General features: G+C 36.9%; 6 protein-coding genes across 10 annotated transcripts; 2 read left to right on the forward strand and 4 right to left on the reverse strand.

Annotated features, from left to right (window-relative positions):
* Nucleotides 1–1,109: 1,109 nt before the first annotated feature.
* Nucleotides 1,110–3,996, reverse strand: LOC105455767 (putative malate dehydrogenase 1B). Of its 2 annotated transcripts, XM_011699344.1 has the most exons (7): nt 3,661–3,996; nt 3,384–3,587; nt 2,989–3,305; nt 2,593–2,879; nt 2,329–2,504; nt 2,091–2,214; nt 1,110–1,607 (listed from the first exon to the last, which is right to left on the reverse strand). In XM_011699344.1, exons 1-7 carry the CDS (start codon nt 3,802–3,804, stop codon nt 1,426–1,428), a joined length of 1,434 nt encoding a protein of 477 aa, XP_011697646.1. In that variant the 5' UTR covers nt 3,805–3,996; the 3' UTR covers nt 1,110–1,425. The 2 variants fall into 2 exon arrangements, with proteins under 2 accessions (XP_011697646.1, XP_011697647.1); XM_011699345.1 differs by lacking the exon at nt 2,091–2,214 and having other exon boundaries at nt 1,484–1,607.
* A 105-nt stretch (nt 3,997–4,101) lies between these two features.
* Nucleotides 4,102–5,923, reverse strand: LOC105455768. Of its 2 annotated transcripts, none has more exons than XM_011699347.1 (5): nt 5,664–5,923; nt 5,069–5,310; nt 4,711–4,894; nt 4,503–4,601; nt 4,102–4,432 (listed from the first exon to the last, which is right to left on the reverse strand). In XM_011699347.1, the coding sequence occupies exons 1-5, from the start codon at nt 5,707–5,709 to the stop codon at nt 4,302–4,304; spliced, it is 702 nt and encodes a 233-aa protein (XP_011697649.1). In that variant the 5' UTR covers nt 5,710–5,923; the 3' UTR covers nt 4,102–4,301. The 2 variants fall into 2 exon arrangements, with proteins under 2 accessions (XP_011697649.1, XP_011697648.1); XM_011699346.1 differs by having other exon boundaries at nt 4,711–4,897.
* Nucleotides 5,924–6,510: 587 nt separating this feature from the next.
* On the reverse strand, nt 6,511–9,061 carry LOC105455770 (stress-associated endoplasmic reticulum protein 2). The gene is made up of 3 exons (XM_011699348.1): nt 8,776–9,061; nt 7,955–8,027; nt 6,511–7,360 (listed from the first exon to the last, which is right to left on the reverse strand). The coding sequence occupies exons 1-3, from the start codon at nt 8,857–8,859 to the stop codon at nt 7,323–7,325; spliced, it is 195 nt and encodes a 64-aa protein (XP_011697650.1). The 5' UTR covers nt 8,860–9,061; the 3' UTR covers nt 6,511–7,322.
* A 2,083-nt stretch (nt 9,062–11,144) lies between these two features.
* Nucleotides 11,145–14,970, reverse strand: LOC105455771 (transmembrane 9 superfamily member 3). The gene is made up of 10 exons (XM_011699349.1): nt 14,585–14,970; nt 13,935–14,130; nt 13,677–13,799; nt 13,345–13,598; nt 13,032–13,271; nt 12,657–12,941; nt 12,360–12,568; nt 12,132–12,278; nt 11,984–12,067; nt 11,145–11,892 (listed from the first exon to the last, which is right to left on the reverse strand). Exons 1-10 carry the CDS (start codon nt 14,666–14,668, stop codon nt 11,748–11,750), a joined length of 1,767 nt encoding a protein of 588 aa, XP_011697651.1. The 5' UTR covers nt 14,669–14,970; the 3' UTR covers nt 11,145–11,747.
* Nucleotides 14,971–15,070: 100 nt separating this feature from the next.
* On the forward strand, nt 15,071–22,212 carry LOC105455774 (coiled-coil domain-containing protein 39). Of its 3 annotated transcripts, none has more exons than XM_011699355.1 (12): nt 15,071–15,392; nt 15,540–15,768; nt 16,568–16,993; nt 17,546–17,767; nt 17,833–18,024; nt 18,178–18,393; nt 18,866–19,249; nt 19,389–19,643; nt 19,803–20,285; nt 20,647–20,859; nt 20,937–21,228; nt 21,498–22,212. In XM_011699355.1, exons 2-12 carry the CDS (start codon nt 15,667–15,669, stop codon nt 21,611–21,613), a joined length of 2,901 nt encoding a protein of 966 aa, XP_011697657.1. In that variant the 5' UTR covers nt 15,071–15,392; nt 15,540–15,666; the 3' UTR covers nt 21,614–22,212. The 3 variants fall into 3 exon arrangements, with proteins under 3 accessions (XP_011697657.1, XP_011697658.1, XP_011697659.1); XM_011699356.1 differs by having other exon boundaries at nt 15,071–15,210; XM_011699357.1 differs by having other exon boundaries at nt 15,071–15,210; nt 15,571–15,768.
* On the forward strand, nt 22,137–24,181 carry LOC105455773 (S-formylglutathione hydrolase). The gene is made up of 5 exons (XM_011699354.1): nt 22,137–22,333; nt 22,727–22,797; nt 22,950–23,327; nt 23,412–23,637; nt 23,762–24,181. The coding sequence occupies exons 1-5, from the start codon at nt 22,238–22,240 to the stop codon at nt 23,945–23,947; spliced, it is 957 nt and encodes a 318-aa protein (XP_011697656.1). The 5' UTR covers nt 22,137–22,237; the 3' UTR covers nt 23,948–24,181.
* Nucleotides 24,182–24,192: the final 11 nt, after the last annotated feature.

Below are 24,192 nucleotides of genomic sequence, written 5' to 3' on the forward strand. Positions count from 1 at the left end.
AGCAGTAATTTATTTTGCAACATCATATTTGTGTGTATCCTATTATCAATTTATAATACGATATACAATTATTATATAGTAATATTTAATTCTACAAAACAAGAAAGGTACATTTTTTTATTGCAACGTATATAAAAATAAATTAGTGCCCAGTTTGAAACTCAAAAATGAAGAGCATTGATAGGTAAAGCATTGATGTTTTAATATTCTAGCAATCATTAATAATAAAATTGTTAAATATCTCGCGCCTATTTAAACGATCACGTTTCAGAGCTCGCGATTGTCTTTGTTAATTGAGAATAAGATTGTTAAGTTTCTTGCGTCCATTTAAACGACCATTTTCCGGGGCAAGCGAACGTTGTTATTAATTAATAATACATTGTTATATTTATAGTGTCAAACTGAACTTTATTTAAGTTGCCACTGCTCCTATTTAATAAATAGTTATTTTTAAATAAAGCAATGAAATTTAACTCAAGTTATGAATACCCATGCATTTGAACTGTTTTAAATTATTGAACTCCATTGTTTTATTAAAAATAACTATTAGGTAAGAACAGTGGTGACTTAAATAAGTTTCAGTTTGACATTATAGATTTAACTGTAACTTAAAATAATTTAAATTAAATCTTATTTGTTATTCTATTTATATATATCAAAGAATACTTAAAATTTTTACCTATTCTACCTTGCTAATCTTTAACCAATCACAGCTTTCTAGGCAATATAATTAATACTAATTGTGGCGACGCTGCCGCACCGCACTAGTGCACACGGTATGCACGCGCCATTGATACGGCGGACGCCTTTATGGCTGCCCGTCGTACAGTGCGCTTTCTATATACATACGCATAACAATATATATTAAAAACGGAGACGAACGAATACAAAGTACTGCAATGATTAATAAAAATAAGTGAAAAAAAAAATTCTTACATATTTTATTGTATGTACATATAAACACGTTCGTTTTTTATATTTTACTTTGAGCTTGCGTTTTTATTGAATTTTAAATTCTTAAATTGAAAATATACATTGTTCGTAAGAAAATTCTAAGTTTATAATTAAGTAATATAATATAATAAATTAAAAAAAGTGCCAGTATAAAATTGCATTTGAAAAGATTTATACTTTTAGGCTTCCATCAAGAAATATCTAAGATAACATTATTATTATACAAGTATTACACATATTGCAGTTATATTTTGTATGTATATGTACATACATACACACATAGCACGAAATAGAACCAAACAATATACATGACACGAAACACAGTCGAAGACTATGTTACTCGCCGTAAAACATTAACATAATATATATTTCATTGACCTTTTTAATCACAGTCAAATTTTTATCGCAAGAATATTATAATTTTTTAACAGTATCATTTTTCGATATTTTTGAAGTGTTATATTTAATTATCTACACGCTTATTAACTGTTTCGTAATTATCGCAGCTGTGCAGATTAAATTATGAAATATCGACATAGGCATATCCGGCAAGGGAAAATCGTCGCAAGGTATCCAAACTCGCGTGCCGTTGTCCGTAATTTTTAAACACGCCGGCTGCGAAAATACTATTCCGCTCGGAATACCGAAACTATCTGTAATAAAAATATCATAGTTGAAGATTTTACTTTTTAATCTAAATAAATATTTATTTAAAAAATATGAAGATTGTATATTTAAAAAAGTTTTTCATTGCGCTTCCTAGCACATAATTTTTATTTTTCTAAAATATATATTTTATACGGTTTAAATTAAAATAACTCTGATAAAAAAATCCTCTGCATGCAGTAATTAATAACATCTCGCTACAATACTTTTAAAAATTTTTTCAAAAAGTTCATAAATTTTTACATTTACATATAAAGAATCCTGAGAAAATATTGTAAACTTATTCAGATTTTATAAGTTTTCGCAAGATGTTATTAATTACTGCATGCAAAGGATTTATATATATATATATATATATAAATTCTGAAAAAAATATATAGAGAATTCTGAAAAATTTTCATCAGGGAAAATAGTCAACAATGCAAATCTTAACTTTCACTCCAATTTTTTAAATAAAATATATTGTTTACCATCGGATGAAATTCCTATAGCTATAATTTCATCGCCGATACTTTCTTTGTACCACAACTTTAATAGATCACATATAGCCTTGCACTTTTGCGAATTCTCTCTTCGTGAATTCACTCGAGTGGCCTAAGATATGTTTAAAGTTCAGATATTTTAGCAAAAAAAAAACAATTAGAACAAATATATATATATATATATATATATATATATCAGTAAAATGTCAATAAATGTCTGAGTTACCCTACGCCGTAGATAATCCTCGTACAGATTTTTATTATGTTCAGAGGAACAAAACCACCTTAACTCAGCTTGCTTGACTCTTGATGAAGTCGTGCTTCTCTTTGCTTCTAAAGTCTGCGGACTATATACATCACACTTTTGAACCATATGGCACACATCTACAAACTCACTGATACCTATGATTTGCAGTAACACGTTCAATGTATCTCGCATATCTCCGTATTATCTAAACGGTTCAAATACATAATCGAATATTTCACCGACCCAGAAATCCCCATACCGGGGGACAACCGAAATTCCACTGATCCATGCCGAGAGATACCGTGATATCGCACATTACTTCTAATCCATAGTGAGCGCTAACGACAACGATATTAGTTTCAGGTAGCTTTACGAGACTCCGTAATATGGTAGCACAGAGGCACGTTGGACCCGTAGAGCAGAATATGATCTTAATGTGACACGGAGCGTACTCGTTGATTTGCTGTGACAATGTCTTCATGCGCTCATAAATCCTCTGATACCAAATTTCGTGTTCCTCATACTCTTCCCTTTAAATTATTTTTGTATCTCAGGTCACCAAAGAATGAAGCATATTTTACCTTATTTCTAAATCTCAATGTCATGCATTTTTAGAGTATCCTTTGTGATCTTCCGTACCTCGTTAGATCCTCGAGAAACATTAATAATATATCACAATCGCGTAATCCACTCGATATATCTTGTACGACCATTGTTGCATTTAAATCTTCATTGACATTCTTTATGTCCTTCACCATCCTTTCGAGCTCAGAAAAATTTTCTAATTCATCGTACAAACTAAGCACAATTCCGCGTGACAAACGTAACTCCTTTATTGTCATTAATTGTGGAATCAAGTCTAAGCATAACGATCTACCGGCACCTACGATAGTCACACGACGATATTCGTTCCATACTTCTGAACAGCCAATTTTTTTCTGCTCTACTTCATGTGCCTGCGTAACGAGAACACAAAAAAATATCAGAAAATATAATTGTTAATCGTATTATGTCTCTTCCTTCATTTCGCTTACGCGCAATAAATCCGTCTTTAACACTTTCAATTCCTCTCTCGTAAGATCGAAATGTATATTGTAATATTCAAGCAAGAGTCTGCGAAACTCGTCAGCATCACCTATGTAAGTGACCTTAGTGCCACTTGTTCCGTATTGCTTCCAGATTAGTGGAGGTTTCGTATGTTCCCATCCGTGCAATTTGCAAACTGCACGAACCCAAGCCTGGAATTAACTGGAGTTTAAACACAATATACTATTTATCGATAAAAAGTCAAATTGAAGGCAGTCTTTGAACCTCCCATTCGGTGGCGTCCTTGTAAATTTTTTTGAAATGGAAATTTGGCAGTAACCTGGAAAGATTTATAGCGATAAAACACGCGTAGTGAAATGATAAATTATCCGCAGTTCCTGCTATCACTATGAAACATTTGTTCGACATTTTTGACAGTTAAAAATTGACATATTTCATATATGTTACATTCACGCAGATAACTACATTCTACACAAGACAGTTGAAACAAAAAAATAGCATTTAAAAATGAATTCAAATGATTTATTCATATATAAATTTACAATGTACTTGTATTTTAATTTTATTACCATACTAATAGGAATAAAAGAATATTTAGCAATCGAAATGACTGAGAGATCAGTAATATAGACTTAGAAAGCACATAAATCGTACGTTATGCAAATATAAACTATACTGTTATACAAATATAAACTATACTTTATGTAGTATTTCTTCTTTTTTTTTATTGATGCTCTGGAGTAACTTAATGACTTATCAATTAGTGCTCTAACAACATTTGTCAATACAAAAATATATATCAATTAGAGAAAATAAATTATTATAATACTAGCTGATCTTAAATATCCACTCTCACGGAAAAAAATTTTTAAATTATAATATTAAAATGATCCTTATAGTTATCACTACAGATTTTCGTCATCAGATATATCGGATACTTCGGGAGTAACTAAGTTGGGAAATAAAAGTTTCTTGTGTTCTTCATCAAGAGTTTTATCGAGAGTAAACTTCGAGATATCTGGCATGACCAAGGTTTCTAAATATAGAAAAAACAAATAGTTTATAAGCATACTTAATAAATGTCATATTAATACTATTCTTAATACCTGACACAAATACATTCTCTTCACAAGGCTTTATGTTCTCTTTTCCCTTGGAGAGTAAATCTCTAAATTCTTTTTCTGCAGTCTCAATATATCCGTAATCTGGATGAAAAATTAATTTGTAAAAAACTATTTCATAATATAGAATATTCTTACTAGCACAGTTAAGTTACAAACTGTCAACCTTAAATAAAAATAATTATCCACATACCAAAATCATGTTGACTGTCGTGCCAATGAACCAATTTTTCTGGTTTGGGGAGCCTGTTGATATTCTTTTTGGGCAGTAATGGCTTCTTAAAAACACCGTCGTTCAATTGCTTTTTTGTACATTTATTAATTGTAGTATCCTCCTTGAGAGCACAGCCTTTAACCTTTGGTGACTGTGTAATCATCTTCTATAAAAAAAAAAGATAATTTCCAACAAACAAAAACTAAATATCTAGTCTCCTAAAGATTCTTTAAGATTAAAAAAAAATTCTATTATAAATTGTATATATAATATATATTATGTTTTTAATGTATGAAAATGTACTGAAAATACATTAGTAAATATAAGTTTTTATTACCTTTACAAATTCCTTTCCTGGAGATATTGGACGTCCATTACTATCTATTTGTGTTACTTTTAGCTTTAAACAATCCTGTTCCTTATCGTGCATACTTTTCTTGGCTGAATGTATGCTGGATAAATTCATATCAGAGTTAGATCTTATCGATAGTCCCTTCGGTTTTGCGCCTCCCATCGTCTTGAGGGAATTTAATTTAATCTCGTGAGATGTTTTAGATCGTGCAATGGGCTTTATCTGACCTAAAAGATAAGTTACTACATTACACACATTTTTTTCTACATTTATTCCAACTTATTTATGTTTCCTATCCAATCTATTTTTTATGTGTTACATTAAAACATCTTTCTTATTTAAATCAAGATTGAATAATTGCTCAATTTGAAATGTTCCTTAATCATCTATAATTATTCATAATTCTCTTCGTATACAAATCATGCCAAAAAGATCCATATATGTATAATATTTTATATCAAAGATTCATCTAATTTACTTAAAATTTATATGTCAAAAATATAAATATATGCTAGAGGAACAATATACATATTTTGCGACGTAAAAAAATTGTAATTCTAGAAACGAATATAACGCTCACCTCCGTCAGACTCCAGTTCACCCAATAAGTTGAATATGCTGGACATTTTGTGATTTTCTGCGTCAAATATCTACAATCAGTCCCTCGTGATTTTCACTATCAATCTCTTTCAGTTATTTTGTAGATTCGCAAAATTCTCCTCTCAACCTCTAATCGACGTGTAAGTGCGAAGTAATTCGTAACCTTACCGGTTTGTCCGACGTTTGAAAACAAAAACAACCGTTCATCACCGCATGCGTACCAGCAGTGAGAAGCGTGAGAGAGTGAGAGAGGCCACGCCAGCTTTTTGGGTAGCCGACAATTCTCCTCCGTACACTAGCGCCCCACATCCGTTTTCAAAAAAGGAACTACGTACCATGTCTATCTTATATCATTGTCAATCAAATCATAGCATTAGAACGCGGTTCGTGTCCGTGCTAATAGTGTCTTATATATGCCACATCCTTCTTTCTTTTACTTTCTATTTCTCACAAAACTTCATATTAATTACATAAATTAATTATAAATATTTTTTAAATTAAAGATTTTAATACAAGTACATATTAAATGTTACATGTTAAAGCTATAGTTTAATTTAAAGTATTTAAACTGTGTATACATTGTACAAAAAAATCGATTTTAATATTTTAATTATTTTGTTCAAGACAAAAATAATGAATAAGGAGCAAAATGGATAAAACACAAATGTTTACGCAACTGAATTTGTAGCATTCGGAAATGATCCATTAGCGATAATGAACACGAGATAAACGCATTTTCTTTTTGGACTGAAAAACAAATTGCAATTGAATTGGGTTCATTAATTGGGCGAAAGGACTGCTACAGAAAAACAATCGTTTTAAACATATCTCATGTAAAACAATATATATCTTTATTGATAATATACTTTATTAAAAGAGACAATGTGTGCACTGTCAGTAGCAAATATTTCATATAGACAAATCATTCTTTGAGATGTATAATATATATTTGTATATGTATATAATGACCTGATCGCGCGCGTTGCCTATAACGCATAAGCATTGTACAAAGGCCATTATAACAACAGAAAGCTACCAACTGCTTACAGCGGAATGCTTTGGAAACAGATCTGTCCAATCATTGGAGTTCAGCTTCATGTGCTTGCAAATTGGGCAGATCTGTATCTTGAGGAGAAATCTGCATGGTAAATCATTCGTGTGTATATATACAATTATTTTCTACATACACATAGACGAAAGAATACGGTTTGATCAAAAAACAATTATGAACAGACGTTCACGGAAGCCGCGTTAATGTTCGGAAAGTATAACAAAGAATTGAATCGAAAATTAATTTTCTCTCGCTCTCGATTCGTGTAAGTTCGATAGATTGTTCCTCGGTGCAGCGTTTGTATCTTCGAGCACTCTCCCTTCGTCTATGCGTAGCGCAATTTAAGTTAAACGCTTATAATAAATGCTAAGTGTTATAAATAAATCTTTGAGCTTCTTCTGTGAATAAAAAGGAAAATGATTTTTTTTTCAGCTACTGTCTAAATTTTGCCAAAGGTTTCCGTTTCCCGTAATCTCCGATCATCATTTACAATCTATATTAAAACGGTTTGTCAGTCTCTTTCGCATATCGACGAATCGTAATTGGTTTGTCGCATTAAATATCAACAGCAGCACCCTCCTCTCCTCTTCAAGCCATTCTGATACTCTGGATGATTTGAAACACGGCTGTAACAAACAATGTCACTTTTCAGTTGAAGTATACTTCATAGAACAAGTAAAAATATATAAAGTATAAATGAAAAGAAAAACTTAAAAAAAAGGACAATTTAATCAATTTACAAGATATTATGTAAACAAGTTGCATATAAAGTTAAACTTCTCACTTATCCTCAGCATCTGGCATATCTACCATCTGTCATTACTGTTTTCTCTGCTCTTATATCTTATACGAGTAAAAATATATAAAGTATAAATGAAAAAAAAAAAACTTAAAAAAAGGACAAATTAATCAATTTACAGGATATTATGTGAACAAGTTGCATATAAAGTTAAACTTCTCTAACCTCAGCACCTGGCATGTTTACCATCTGTCGTTAGTGTTTTCTCTGCTCCCATTATATCACATTTGATATTCTATACATGCGAATAAATACATTTTTATTTAGCATACTTTTAGAACCACGTATATTTCATTGTAACAAAACAAAAAGAGAGACTGGAGAGGAAATACTGAGAACAGAGAGTGCTTGGTGCCAGATGTCAAGGATGGAGAAGCTCTATTTCCAGTTTGTGTATCTAGATCGTCATGCAAGGACTTACCAGATCCACAAACGACAAAAAGAAACAGAGCTAAGAGCCAAGGTCCAACTGGAGATCCCTCCTCTTGCGATTTCTAGCATAACAGAAGATCCTGTTTAGTTACGAGCATGAATATCGGGTGACAGGTGGAACACGTACACGGAAGTATCGAGTACGGCCGAGCGCGTCCGTGCGAGTAAACATAGACGAGGTCTATCGACATACGCGATATAAACTGAACGATATTTTTCAGTGAGCATCCGATAAATGTCGCGTCGTTCTTAGTTATTCACATCCTTGGCTTCACATATGGTAGACCTGTCTGTTGACAGATGCGAGGTTCTTTCGGTGCGAAACAAACGAGACGCCGGGTGATTGTTCGTAACTGACGGAATGATTTTTTTTCGGCTATTCGCAAACGAGAGGGACGGAACGTCTGACGTCGTTTGACAGGTCGATCTGTCAGGAGAAATCTGTCCGTCTATAACCTCTAATATCACGTACCGACATTTACGTGGGAAAATCCTCGTGGGATTCGAGTCAAATCGTCGCGAATCTTTTCTCATCACGATGCAGATCGGATCCTCTTGTTTCGCCCGTATCGAAAACCTCGACCATATGTCATTGTCTCGAAACGTCGTCGAGATGCGACGTGAGTATCGTTCTCGTGAAAATTTTCATTTTTCTCTCAAAAGATCCGGGATTTTTCGAACGAGACAATCCGCGCGACTTTACGAGGACCGACCCGCGGGTGCAGACCGCGAGGCCGCTCGCGGAAGCGCGGCCGTCCGGAGGATATCGCGGCCGGGCGTGATTACGCGCGACGGCGATCGAGGACTCACCGACGACTTGGGGACGTTTCCGCGTAGCGTGATGTTCTTCGTCGCCTTCTCGTTCGCGATACGCATCCGCTGCTTCGGCGCCATCGTCCTCACCCGTTGCGGTTCCCTCTCGGCAAGTACTCGGCAGCAGGAGGCTCACTCGACGCGAGTCACAGTCGCTTGAGAGTCGCCGACACACAACACCGTGCAATGCACCCAGCACCGTGTGCCGTACGAGCGCGTATCCGGGATCCGGCGTCGACGTTTCGTCGACGTGTGCGCTGTGTGACACGTGAAGTTGCGCGACAGCCCGCTCCCTCGTGCCACACTGTCACCACCGCGGTCGACCGAGCGAGTTGTTCCTCGCTCGTGTTCTCTCGCGACGTTGCTTCCCCCGGACGGCAACTGCAATATTTATTCTTGAACGTGACTGCGTAAATGTAAAAGGTAGCGAGTGCGAAAGCCAAAAGAAAAAAAAATGTCAAACATCCATTTGAGTCGGAAGTGGATAGCTCCCGCCATATCGTAGTGGGAAAATTTGATTCTTTAGTATAGAGCGTAATGTATACCGCTACTGTTAAATTATAATAATAGCTTTACTTCAGAATGGATTGAAGTATTGATGAAAACTTTTATTTTTTCAATATATGACAGCGAGATATATAATTGTTGTTAATTTATTTTATTTTAAAATTAAAAGATTGATAAAATAGATATTTTACTGTACAAAAACGAGATGTAGCGTTGAAATAATGTTTTATTTTTAAGATTAATTGCAATATAAAAATTTCGAATAGATTAAAGTATTGATGAAAACTGATTTTTTAAAATATGACAGCGGGATATACATATAATTGTTAATTTATTTTATTTTAAAATTAAAAGATTGAATAAAATAGATATTTTAATATACAAGAGCGAGATATACTAGATTTGAAATAATTTGTTTTATTTTTAGGATTAATTGAAATAAAAAAATTTCGATGTTTTTAATATAACAAAATGTTTACAGCATGTTAATGTTTATATAGCAAAATTGTTACCGTTAAAATAATTCATTTTACTTTAGATTTAAAATAAATTGATTGGAATTTTGATTTTTTAATATACGAGTGCAAGACACATAATTAATCTGGAAATAGTTTGTTACTTTAGAGTTGAAATAGTTAACAGCTTTTGATATTTTACGGCATATACTTGTGTCCGTTTTATGAAGCATATTCCGTGTCTCGTATCGCTTATATAAAGTGATAAGATTATTTTTTATCCGGTCTAAGTAATTCGAAAAATAGATACACATTAGTTTTGAAAATTCACATTCAACGTACGAAACTTACAAAATAGCGAGAAATTATTTTCACATCGGGAAACACGCAAAATCAAATTCCAACGATGAGAATTCACCGGAGCGCAGGGAAAGAAGCGAAGCTGCGATACTTGTTGTATACGTAGAAATTTTATATATTTTTTTCAGAATCACTACATCTAACAACAAATCGTTTTACTTATTATCGAAGACTCCCACCAACATTAGTCTCTCGGTAAAATCACTGAAACGTAATACTCTCATCGTTATATCTCTTATTCGAGTATACCTATCTCTAATTATGTTTTGCGGAATTAACTTTTCGTCCCTCGAGACGGCGATCAAATTTGTATGATGCGGGGGCGACAGCGACAGCGCCCGCGCCCGCGGAAGAGAATCGTGAGCGTGGACTCATTCGCGAATCCTACAAGATAGCAATTCGAAACGTAAAGAGAGGACAATGCGGACGAGATCATGATCCGTGCGGTCGTCGTACCGCCAAAAAAAAAGGTCCTTGCATCGGGCACTGTACGCCACGATTTCTGCTCCTTACTTCGAACCAATTTAGCTTAACGGTAAGGATTTTTTTTTCCGTTACGATAACGAAACGTGAAATTGGCAAACCGACAGTCAGACAATGATCTAAGTCACAATTATATACTCCTATACACAGTTCGCTTATCAACAGAAGTGTCTCGTAAAACTATGAATTTAATAAATTATAATGCATTTTGTGTTCTCACGTCTAATTTACCTAGTAGTTTATTACAATTTTCAGTATTGCAACATTCTACTTTGCGTTTTTGAAGAATTCAGAAAAAGTTATTTTACATTATAATTCTCTCATGCTTCATTGTCCGAGCTGAAGTCCCTTGAAACAGAAAGCGAATTGAGACTTCTTGATTTTTTTGTACGATGACTCGATCGCAAATGCCGTTCGCAAGCGAGACAGCGAGATGTATACATACGTGATAAAGAACGATCGCGCGACCGTGCAATATTTATTTTTTAAATATATATATATTATTATTATATTATTAAATAAATATATATATATATATATTGATTATTACAATTCTTTTTAGCGGCATACTTGGATAAAAAAATGTATGAGAACAACGTTCAATTTGCACGATTGCGGTAAACCGTTTTGCTCGTACAATAGCTCGGACTCTCATACAGGATTCGCGGCTCTAACACTTACAATTATTATTTTATTATTGACAGGTGACTGCATTTTGCGACACGCGCGCGTGTACTAGTATCGTAGGATCCGTTTACAGCGTATCTTTGCTTGCTCTCGAATAGCGAAACGACCGGAAAGAAAACACAAACGGACGAATGCGAAGATGAGAGAACGTCGTTCGACTATCTAACGCGTAGACGCGCGACGGCGTGAGTTCCACTGGAAAGCGTCCCTTGGAAGAGTAATAGTACATTGAAGAGAAGAACACACGTCGCGGCCGCTTCTAGAGCGGACACCAATTAAGTCGGGTGATGGGTAAAGCTGAAAAAAAAAAAAAACCAAGAATCGCACTCCCGAGCGACGTGACGGACTTCGTTGCTCTGCTTCGGACAAATAAAGTTCTGCGCTTTATCTCGTCGAGAGCAGCAACGAGTGTCGCGCGCGCGCGTAGTTCTTAGGAATTACACATCGTTACGATGCGAATACTTTAGCCGACGATCCTTAGTCTATCTTGACTGTGGAATATATCTTTCGCACGAACGCGTTGGTGCCAATATATCCGACCGTGCCGCACATGATCCCCAGGGCCAAGCTGAACAGTGCCATGTAGCCGAAATAAAACGCCGTTTGGAAGAGACCGTACATTCTGTAAACACGAAATATCAAACAAATATAGATGGTATTCAAGTATTTGCGATCGAATTGCCTGCCGTAAGAAGCGTGTAACATCTACTCACTTAGTTTTGAAGAAGAAGTAGTAAAAGGAATAAATGTAGACGTAACCGGCCGTCGAAGCCGCTGCAAGAAAGCTCGTCCATTGCCTGCGGATAATATTCGCGTTGTAGGAAAGAAAAATATGCACAGACACGTACGATGCGGACTTACCATCGATAGTCTTCGGCGTTCAGCAAGAAGTATGTACATACGATGGTGACGCATACCGTCACTATTTTGAGAATAAGGAATACTAGTAACATAAAACCGTAGACGTAGTAGATCTTGTACGCCCAGAATGAGGTAAAGACGAAGTACCTGAAAGCGTATCGATCGATGTGAAACGAATGGCGGATTAAACGAAGTGACTTGAGATACCAATAAAGCGAGATTTCGTACATCTCAATGAAGATCGAACCGAAGGGTAAGATTCCGCCGAGCATTATGATCACCAGCGGTTCCATGAACCACTTCTTCTCGGGTATCGGTCGCGGCACTGCGTTCACGCGGCACGGAGCGTCCGGGGTCCCGGCGAGATTACGGCCTAGAATGGTACCTACCAGCGTCAGCGGTAATATCACAAATATGCAGATACACGTCACCGCAACCTGCGCATTACGTACAACGTAAATCGACGTGAATCGAATGCAAGAGCAGGATGAACGATCGAGATTATCACGATGTGCAACTACGAACCATGGATCCGAAAGGTATCGCCCTGCTGGCGTGGTAATACATGGCGATGAAATTGATGAAGAAGGCGGTGCCGCAGACCATGAGCGGCAGCATGAAAGCGCTTAGGATCATCTGCTTGATCCACACGCGCCCGCCCATCCGCGCGTACAGCCCGCCGCCCGTGTAACCGTTGATGGGCGACGTGGCGGCGTACACGAATATTGCCGTTGACAGCATTGAACCGCGTTCCGTGTAAAGCTCGCCCAGGATAGCGAAGATGATTACGCTCAACACCACCACTGTGACCTTTGCATGCCAAAAAATATGGAGTCACTCGCAACTTCTTTTACTTTAAGGAATTGAGAAGGAATTGAGGAGATACAGAGATGTGTGTACCTGGTAGCCTGCGCCTATGAGCGCTGAGAAGAGCATAGCGTGGCTCGCAGGCCTAAACACGTCTCCGTGTATCTGTTTCCAACCGTACTCGTCGCCCAAATCCCTCTCCATATCGTCCATCTCCTCGTCCCTGCTGTATCTAGCATAATCCTTTCTCAAAGTGCGCATCAAAATCATTGTGACGAGCCCGACGAGGAAGATCACCATCATGAAGCTGTTAAAGATGCTAAACCAATGTATCTGAAAAAAAATTTGTAGTTTACATCGTTGCATATATATTTGTTATTTCAAGAAGTACGTTACAAGAACTTACTCTATGCTGAAAAAAATTAGGATCCAGATACTTGTCGAATCTATCCTCAAATTTGACATTACTTTTCTTCCAATTGACTTCATAGCTAAAAGGTATACGCGCGCCTTGCACCAGCTTCACCCTGTTGTCACTGGTCAGATTAACGTCCACTATTTGCTTGCCGTTGTATCCGATGTCGAACTTTTTATGCGCCCAGATGTAATATGAATCTGACACCGCAACTCCGTCATTATTTTCAATCTCACCCACAACACCTGCAATACAACAGAGTTTAAATTATCAGATCTCTGACCACCTTGACACTCACAGTAAGAAGTGTTCATATCAATTACCCCATATTGGCAAATCATCAATGTACATTTGATACCAATATTGATTCTTTATCGCGTACGCAAACGCCTTTTGACTTTCTTCGTTTAAACTTATCTGGCAGTATTCTGTCTTCGAGATATCCTCTGAAACATAAAATGGGAGTTTTAAATGTATTTTGTAGTTTATTCTTAATGCTGCCTTGAGCAATTAATATGTTTATATCATCGTTAATTAATAAATATATATTGCACGAATGTATACTGATTTTAAGTGTGCACCTTTGAATTCGATATCTAAGCCGCTGAACTTCAGCTCGATGCCCTGCAGAGCCTCCGCCAGGGTCTCGTGGTAATGATTGATGACATTCTTGGTACCTGTACAAAAGGGTAGGGAATAATAGGAGTACGTCTCCTGACGATTGTGATACGGCCCTACGGTGCTCATCCATAGTACGACCTCGTCGCCATCCTCGTACTGAAAAACAAAACATCGTGTCTTTGAGGTACCCTCAACGTCCAGCTGAGCAGTTTGTAAGGAAACGGAATTGAGGAGTGGAACGTGACACGATCGAAATGGGAGATACGTTGCGCAAATCGAGACGGAATTCATCAGTGGTAAAACAAAAAAGGTGACGATAAACGGCTTTTTTCGCCGATACATATCAAGTAATGACCGATAATCGTTTCGACGCGGTAATGAAGTGCGAAGACAGAGAGCGAGAGAGAGAGAGAGAGAGAGGGAAAGAGAGAGGGAGAAAGATAACAATAAAAAGACGTGTCTGTGCGGGCTGTGCGGCGCGACGTTTGGCCTTTAAATGCCAACAGCAGGTCGCGGCGGCAACCTGACATTCCGGCGGCCGTGTCGCGACGTGTCCGCTTAGGCGTAACCAGGGGAGAGGAGGGGGGGGAGGTGGATTGTGTATACTCACGACGTGATTGTGCTCGTCGGCGCGGGCCGACGGCGCGAGGAGGCCGAGCGCCAGAAGGCAGAGCAACTGCCGTCCCCGAGGCATCGTTCGTTTCCCCGTTCCCTGGAACGGCGAGGCCGCGCCGACCGGCCGGGCGACCTTTTACGCGTACGCACGAACGAGAGGAGATCCCACCAGGCGCGAGACGCGGCGGACAATCTCCATATAGATTTCGTTAATGTAATGCGGTGCGCGTAGCGGCCAAAGCGGTAGCACAACACCAGGCGAGGGGGACACACACGGGGACGCACGGGTGACGGACGGACACGTATTAACCAGGAATGCCGGAACGATGTATTATTGCACACCGCGGCCGTAGATACGCGCTGACGGCCGAGAGGCTGCCTCGCCCGCCGCGCCGCCAGATGGCGCCCGCGCCGCCTCAAGGCGCGTTCTTAACCCTTTTCTGTCTAGTCCACTGTAGCTGTATGGGTATATACACATTTAGAATTGTTTTTATTATTTATTTTGCTTTTCTGTGAATACAATATCAATTCTCTTGAGCCTCGTAAAGATTTTAGACTTGTATAAATAGCACGTGTCTTGTTGCCGATGCTTATCTTTTAAAAACTTTTCAGCGAAACATGGTAATTCTTTTATTTGTTGGCCGTTTAATGGGTTAGAATAATAAGAGTTATCGTAAACAAGAATTATTGTAAAATTAGATAATTACTGCCAAATAAAAATTATTATAGGACAATATAATAATTACACAGCTTGTAAAATTTCCTTAAAATATATCGCGTGGATTTGATAATGTTCGTAAAAGGTAAACAAATTTTAATTAATTTTTAATAGAGAGAGGTCGTATAAGCAGTATTCTGTAACAAGCGTCATTCTGTATATATAATATAAATAACTAATTAATTCTTATTTCTAATTTTTATTTTTTCTTAAATTTTTGCCGATTCCGCAGATAGAGTCTCTTATTGCGCATGTCTCGTCAGTCACTATAGCTACCGAATACAAACGCTGCCGCGTCGAAGATCTCACAGCCGGGCTGTCACATAATTGTCACGAACGATCAGCGGTATCTCGACGGCATGGCGACGGGTAACATAGACGTGATTTTGAGCCAGCTGGGATGGCAGGACGGCTTCCGAATTCCCGTGGCTAACGAGGAGAATAAACGCCTGGAGGAAGAAGTAAAGACGCGATCCGGCGATTCGGCTCGATTAGACCCTCGACTTCAACCGAACTCCATCGACTCGAACGGCAATTAATTCGAGTAAAATTTCTTCGATTCATTATTCTTAATCTAATCGTTCTTTCCACGTGACAAATGAAAAATCAATAATTCTTTCTACGCTAATCAAATCCTACTTGACGAGTTAATTGCCGTTTAGTCGGAACTTGGCCGAAGTCACTCTCATGACAGTAGTTCCTTTCTTGGTTTATTAGGTAGAACTGACTCTCGCTGAAGTAATTCTCTAGCGAAAATATGTGATAACACAAGATACTTTAAATGATAAGCAAATGCGCAAAGTAAATTAAAAGTTGTTCCTCTATTTGTTAGTTTAAAGAAGAATTGAATAAAAAATAATTGAATAAGAATTAAATGTGATTGCAAAATAACTTTTATTAGCGAGTGAAGATTTCAGTCTAATAAACAGCTTTAACTTTCATAAATGCTAAGCAAGAATTGTTTTAGGGATGTTTTGTAGAAATCAAGACTCTCATGAGAGAGAGGGATTTTTTTAAACATATTTATGTATTTATCTAATAGTATTTTTATATTTTCATAATTACTATGATTAAGAAAATATAATTATCACATTTAATAATTAATACATCTGAATATTAATTTTTATATATTCCATTATGTAAATAAATGTGCAGAAGAAGTAATTATGTCACACGATAATGACACAAGCTAATTTAATTTTAAGCATTAATTTAAAAGAAGCTATGAAAATTCTAGATTCATTTGTATTGTCCGAACAGATTGCTAGAAAGACGAAGCACAAGGTCTCGTTAAGTGCAAAGTTGGAGAATCTCGAAGAACGGCTGAAGATGATCCTGAAGCACGCCGGCGATCTGACCGCGCGTCGTGAATTCAATCATAAGCTGCTCGCTGAGCATTCGGTCCAGTTGGAGACAGAGGATCACCTGTATCGATTGACTGGCAACGCCGAATCGTCGCTACGCCAAGAGACGCGCGAATTCGAGAAGGAATGGACGGATGTGAATCGCAGGGTAGCAAGCGTGGAGAAGGAGCTGGTTAGAATGACGAGAAAATTGGACGAGGCGAAACAGATGGTCCAGTTCGACGAGGATAGTTTACGCAAGTGGGAAGAGATGCTCGCGCGGAAGGACGAGGATAATCAATTGATAGAGGATTACATGAAGCAGGATACGCAAAAATACAAAGTAAATAGTAATTACAGCGTATAATATAAAAATAAAGATGTGTAAAATATAATCAGAAATGCGTTCTTAAAAAATATTTCTAGAAAAACATTATAAAAAAAATCAGTTAATTCGAAATAGCATAAATAGATACTTGATATTGTTGTTTCACTTTATTTTTTGTTTATTTTAGAGAAAAATATGGAATTCAGAATAGAATAAAAATGCTGAAAAATTATTCAATCAGAAACTTTTTTAAGTATTAAATATTTATATTTAATTTAGATCATTAATTTGCCTATTAATTTATATATTTGTTTTGATTAAAATTGTTCAGCAGTTTCTGTAATATTTATACTATATGTATATATAATACAAGATTTTACTATACATTTAAAAGTTAAAAAGATATAAAATAATTAAAAAAATATATAAAAAGACATAAAATAATAAAAAAATAATAAAAAGATATAAAATTAGGATTTAATGATAATAAGAATAAGCAATAAATTTCACGAGCTGAAATCTCTGTATGAAAAGTGTCATAATAATTATGTATAATTTTACTTTTAGGAATTGGAGCAGAAACGGCAAAAACTCAGGATGGAACTAGAGATTTATCGTCAAGCTATTGTTAAAACTGTCGACGAGGTACAAGAGATGGAGATTGTTCTGGACCGCACAGCGAAACTGTATATGGAAGCGTTGAAAGAACGCAGACAAATGATAAATCAATGGACGCAAAGCGTCAACGTTTTGCGCCAGAGGGACAACGATATACAGAACAGTCTGAAAGTATGAACAATTTTTTCCTCCAATTTTGCATTGGTCGATATTATATACGATACAATTCGTTGCAGGAACTCGAAACGTTGCGAGAGATCGACAGGGAGAAAAAGAACAATCTCGAAGAAGTAGAGCAGTTTTTAAAGGATCAAATTGTAAACAACAAGCAGCTAGAACAGTTGATTAAACATTCGGAGAAGGAACTTGGTGTAGTCCAAGAAAAACAGCGCAAAATCACAGAGACGATTGATATCTATAGCATCGAGGTGAGGACGATACAAGATTCTGATTATATTTTCCATAAAATTATAAATCTAGTTTTAAAAATTATCGCGTGCTAATTTAAATATAACTACAGATTATATTTTATTTTTTCATAATTTTACCGATTATACATTTGTCGATAATTATCGAGACAGCTTCAAACTCAGAAGAAGTTAGTGGCGGATTTGGCACGTCGCGTACAGCAAATCCGAGCCAACGTAAAGCGCAAAAGGATCGAGATCGAGAACAAGCATATAAAGGTGGACGATTGCAAGAAGCGAATCAATGATTTAATGTCGACTTTGGAGGAGCTTGAGAGTCAAAAGTTAAACGTCGAGGAGAGGACGAAGCGTTTGGAGAAAATGATCGAGGTATATTTCTATATATTTTAGCTATTATAACGTATTATTGATATAATACATATAATAATATTATATATTATATAAATATATATATATATACTTATAAAATATAATAATACGCGCGAAGCGCGCGCCTGTTATGTACTAGTATTATTATATTCAATCGGCCATTTTGAATCGGCCATTTTTAAATAAAATCACGATTTTTAAAAAAATATCCACATAATTTATCTTTAAGATGAGCTTAGAAAGAAGTCTATATCTTTATGTTTCTGAAAGATATGAATTTTTAAACATTGGGGAAAAGAGGCTTCAACGCAGGTAACATGGCAATTTTAAGATAGGATATTTTTGTTATATTATTACTATTACGAAGAAAGATCAATGCTTGCGTTGCTAACAAATTGTACAAACATCAATTTTGATATAATAAAAGAATTGTCTCGGAAAGAGTAATATAATTCGTTACGACTGATTTCAGCACGACGAGAAACGAAAATCCGTGATCGTCAAAGAATTGAGTCGACTGCAAGCCACGACTTTACGTACAATGAAGAGGATTGTAGAATTGGAGAGCGAAAGAAAGACTCTGCAGATGGAAATGCAGGGCGAGCACAAGAAGGTTGATCTGCTCGATGCCTTGCTCGCGAAGGAGAACAAATTTCTGGGAGAGAAGAAGGAGACTCTTTATCAAGAGGACTTCAATCTGCAAAAATGCGAGATGAAGCTCGAACGTCTTAGAGGGTACGAGCGCGACAAGAGCGAAGTCGAAAGGAAGCAGGCGAGAATCGAGGAGCTGCAGGCTGTACTGAAAGAGAAAACGGCCACATCTAAATTGCTGCAAAATCAGATTCTCAGTTTGGAGGTATGGCTTATTAAATTTTATATTTTTCGAAAAAAAATTCCATTAAAAAAAAAAAAGATAAAATTGGTTAAAAAATTAATTAAAAAATTTAGTCGATTGAAATTTGACGAAAATATTTTTTCCTGTTTTTTATCTGCAGCACGATATGAAAAAACTATCTAGTTGCTTGTCGAGCGAAAACGAGGAACTCGAACGGTTACGGAGCAAAAAGCAGGATTTGTTGTTGCTGCTAGATGGGGGCGAGAAGCGACTGAAAATCGCGCAATCCCGGAACGAGGAGAGGCAAGTGGAAGAGAATATGATGCGCCTTCGGGTGTCGCAGCTCGAGCGAATGACATCGAACATGAGCGATAAAGTCTACGATTTGGAGAAGTATCGTCTTCACCTCGAAGCTGTGAGTCATTCCTTATTTCGTTAGAATTAACGAGATTAACAAGAAAATAATAACAGAAGATTTTGTAACATGAAATCGATTGTATTCGTTATGATTTCAAATTGCAAAGTCATATCGTTTCTCCATTTGACACGTCCATTCGTTCACCTTTTCCCGCAGGCGCTTAAGGAGCGCGCAACCGAGATCGCGGCGCAGAAAGAGGCGTTGGCCGTGCAGAAGAGGGTCGCCGGCAACGAGTGCTCGGAGCTGCGCATCGCTATTGCCGAGAGGAGAGGCAGGATACGGCAGCTGCAGGCGCGATACGACTGCGGCCTCGTGACGATGGGTGATACCCCGGACGGGGCGCCGATAAGCACCGCGTACTTAAAGATACAGAGCGCTCAAGAGCGGTACATGCTGCGGGAACAGGGCGACAAGCTGGACGAAGCGATCCAACGAACCGAGCAGGAGATACGTAGCATGGAGAACACGCTGCGGGTGGTGAACGTATGTAACGACAAGTACAGGGACAGTATAAGCGCGGTTGACCAGGACGCACCCGAGTGGACGGAACAGAGGCGGCTCGACGAGCTGATGCACAACGCGCGACAGAAGCTAATGCAAAAGCAGACGCAGCTGCAACGATTGTTCGATGAACTGCAGGTATTTTTGCGTAGGATCTTTTTAGAGTTTTTTTAGACTTATAAAAAAAATCGATATAATAATTAAAAGAAGACAAGATGGTATTTATCGATATACTAATTAAAAGAAAATGAAATGGTATCAGGATAGTGAGAAAAAAAAGCTGTAAAGCGCATTTGATCTAAAAAGTAAAATATACGATAAAATTGTATTTCAGTATTCATTGTATATTATTTTCATAATATAAAATATATCTATATTCCATTGCAAATAATGGATATATTAAATTTAGCTCGTGCAAAACATTAAACTAAGCCTAAAGTATAAATTTAACTGATAACAATAAAATATAGAGAATTAATGTTTCAATTTTATTGAGCAGAAAGCGCAGAATAATCATACTCAAATGCTCGAAGATATCGAGAAAGCAAAGGAGGACAAGGAAGATAAGGAACGTTATTTATCGGGTATCGAGAAACAGACGGCAGAGCAAGGAGAGAAGATTTCCAGAGCCGACAAGAGCCTTCGTAAGGCACAGAAGGATATACAAAATCTATATATCTCTAAAAGGGACGACACCGTGCTTCTGCAACAGGTAGACAGCAAATAATAAAGATCTGCCGCGTTGAATCATGTCCTTTGACGATTTTATCTCGAGATGCTTCCCATCAGAGAGAAGTGGAACTGCGAGAGCTTCAAGAACAGAACGCCCTGGTTCTTCAGGATATCGCGGAGTTCACGATTCGTCACGTGGAAGCCGAAGCGTATGTCAAGAAATTGTTGATGGCGAAGAACGTCGAGTTACCGTCTTTTCCCCCGTCGCTTAGATCGCCTCTTAGCCCTTGCGGTAGTTCCGTAGGCTCGATAGATCAGCCTTTGAAGAGCACGAGCCGCATGAGCGTCTTCACGTCGTCGAGGGAGAGCATCGGCAGCGTAGTTAAGATAGAGCCGCAATTTGACGAACGTACGTGCATTAGAATCAGGAATCATTGGGATATCACTTAAATGTCATCAAATTTTTTTTACATTATCGGAAGTTATTGGAAAGAAAGAAAATTAATTTTTTATTAATTAACTTCCGAAGAAATAATTTTTTTTAATGTCGTATCTTTCTTTACATCATCGAAGTAATTTAAAAGAAAGAAAAATTTTTATCGATTAATTTCCGAAGACTTGATTTTTTAAAATATATTTTTATTAAATCTTAATAATTCGTATTCCATTTGATTTCAGCAACGTGTAGTGCATCGAGGAAAACTGCAAAGCGTGATACCCCATCCAAAGAATCTCTTTTATCAAAGCGATCCGCTATTGTACACAAAAAGCAACAATCACGGAAAAAATCGTGATAATAATTTCGATAGCCTAATAATTAGAATAAATTAAAAATAAACGTAAAATGGCTCCAATGAATAATTAATCAAAAATATATAAGTGCGAGTCTCCGCCGTTGTTAGTGCATATATAAAATAAGTACAGTCGTATGAATAGTATATTGAAACAAAAAATACAAACGTTTCGATCCCAATCTGGATTCTTTTTAATGTAACAGAATTGCTAAATTATAATGAGCGTTTCGAATGGACTTGGCTGTGTGATCTCTCTTCATGATTCTCGTCAGTTACATACGTCATATATGTTTAAAAATTTTACGTTCGACAAAGAACAAAGAGAGACGCGTCATCAAAATTAAATAATAAACGGATAAAACTTGTACGATGATACTGATTCATGCGGCGGAGGCTCGCATAGGCACTTATATATCTTTACTAAAATTAGAATTGCAGCATGCTTCATCCTGATCGCCAAGGCCGTTTTTTTATTTTTCATCTATTTACAATTGAAAAAAAATCAACATGTATGATAATGTACAATCTTATCAAGTAATGTTATGTATTATCGCACCAAATAGTGGATACGCGTGCACATAAAAGTTCTCAAAGGTCAACGTTTGGAGTGCCGCGTGTTTTATTATGTTAAGAATAACGTTGCGTCGCATAAGTCTGCAAGCAGCTCGGTCTACCAAAACTTCGCAAGTGTCGTCCGTATATTTTGGAGATACATATAAAGTAGGTGAAATTTTAGAGAAATCAGAGGATGCTTTGTATTCGTGAAACAGCAATGTTATATAAAAAGATCTTTATTTATTTTTCTGCTTTCCATATTTACGAAAATAATGAATTTTTTTTTTAAGGATATATCTTGATTTTTAAATTATACTTGCTGCATTTTGTTTTTTAAAAAAAATTACGTTATACACTGATAAAATTAATTATATATCTATATTTGTAAATAACATATGTGCGAGAGACACTGGCAATTTTGGTCCTTTCTCTAACCTACTCCTACCTGATTCTAACCTTAATAATTTACTTACCCAAAGTTTGTCGGCGAGTAAAGTTACTCGCGCAATTGTCTAGAAGATACAGTATTGCTCACTGAGGATTCGATATAATTTCCAGATGTCGAAATTAACAGAAGTTGAGAGAAATAAAATTTTCGGAGGATGGCAGAAGGTATATACACACAACAGGTAAATATATGATGTGTACGCGATAGTCATCGGGAATCCCTGAGGGATATTTGTTTACCTGTTTTAGGACATCTGTTTTCTATTTAATTTGAATTTATTTTAAAGTATTTCGCGCTTACTGAAAAAAAAAAACAATGATTGCGCTTGTACAGTACAGAATTGGGGTGCAAGATGAGATTCGCTCTCTACGTACCGCCCCAGGCGGAGAAGGAGTCGGTGCCGGTCATCTACTGGTTGTCCGGTCTCACTTGTACCGAGGCTAATTTCACGCAGAAAGCCGGAGCGCAGAAACACGCCGCGGATCACGGGGTGCTCCTCGTCATACCGGACACCAGCCCGAGAGGGCTGAATATTCCTGGGGAGAACGAAAGTTACGACTTCGGCACTGGCGCGGGATTCTACGTGGACGCGACGCGCGAGCCGTGGAAAAAGAACTACAGGATGTACAGCTACATTACCAAAGAATTGCCGGCCTTGATCAATAAAGAATTTCCAACTTTGCCGTCTAGGCAGTCCATAATGGGCCATAGGTATTAAAACGAAAAAAATCAATTCTTCGAAGTGCAGGAACATTTTAGAATGTAATTTTTAAAATGCTTCTTCCTTTCGTTCAGTATGGGTGGACACGGCGCTCTAATTTGTGCCCTTAAAAATCCTGGGCAGTTCAAGACAGTCTCAGCCTTTGCACCCATATGCAATCCAATCTCGTGTCCATGGGGGAAGAAAGCCTTCTCAGGATACCTGGGCGGCTCGGAGGATAATCCCGCGTGGAAGGAATGGGACGCTACAGAATTGGCAAAGATATATAATGGCCCACCTTTGGACATTTTAATCGATCAGGTTCTAATGATTTTTAATCGCATCTCTAATATATATTCATATTTAATTTACTCCATTTGACTTCTTTAATCCTTTTAATTTAAACGACTCGCAATTCTATAACGGAAAATTCCAACGTTTATAGGGTAAGGAGGATAAGTTCCTAAAGGAGCATCAATTGTTACCAGAGAATCTACTGAATGCTGCGAAGGATAAGGATAGCATCGCGCTTACTCTCAGATTTCAGGATGATTATGATCACAGTTACTTCTTTATAGCTACATTTATTGAAGATCACTTCAAGCATCATATGAAATATCTTAAGAGTTAAGTCAATTTCCAAGATTATTGTTTCATTGTTAAAAACATTAAAAACTTTGATATCAATTTACATTTTTACAAGATTTATTTTTTATGAAGAATTATATGGAAATAAATTTAGAAAATACTAAAAACATTCGCAATCTTGAAAATTTTGCATAGATATTAATACAACATCTATATCTTTCTTATTGTTTTTTCAAGGAACTCGCACAATAAATGTATATTTTATCACACGTAAAAATGGAGTATAAT

Source organism: Wasmannia auropunctata, unplaced genomic scaffold (assembly GCF_000956235.1).
Source record: "Wasmannia auropunctata unplaced genomic scaffold, wasmannia.A_1.0 LD335844.1, whole genome shotgun sequence".
Taxonomy (NCBI): Eukaryota; Metazoa; Arthropoda; class Insecta; order Hymenoptera; family Formicidae; genus Wasmannia; species Wasmannia auropunctata.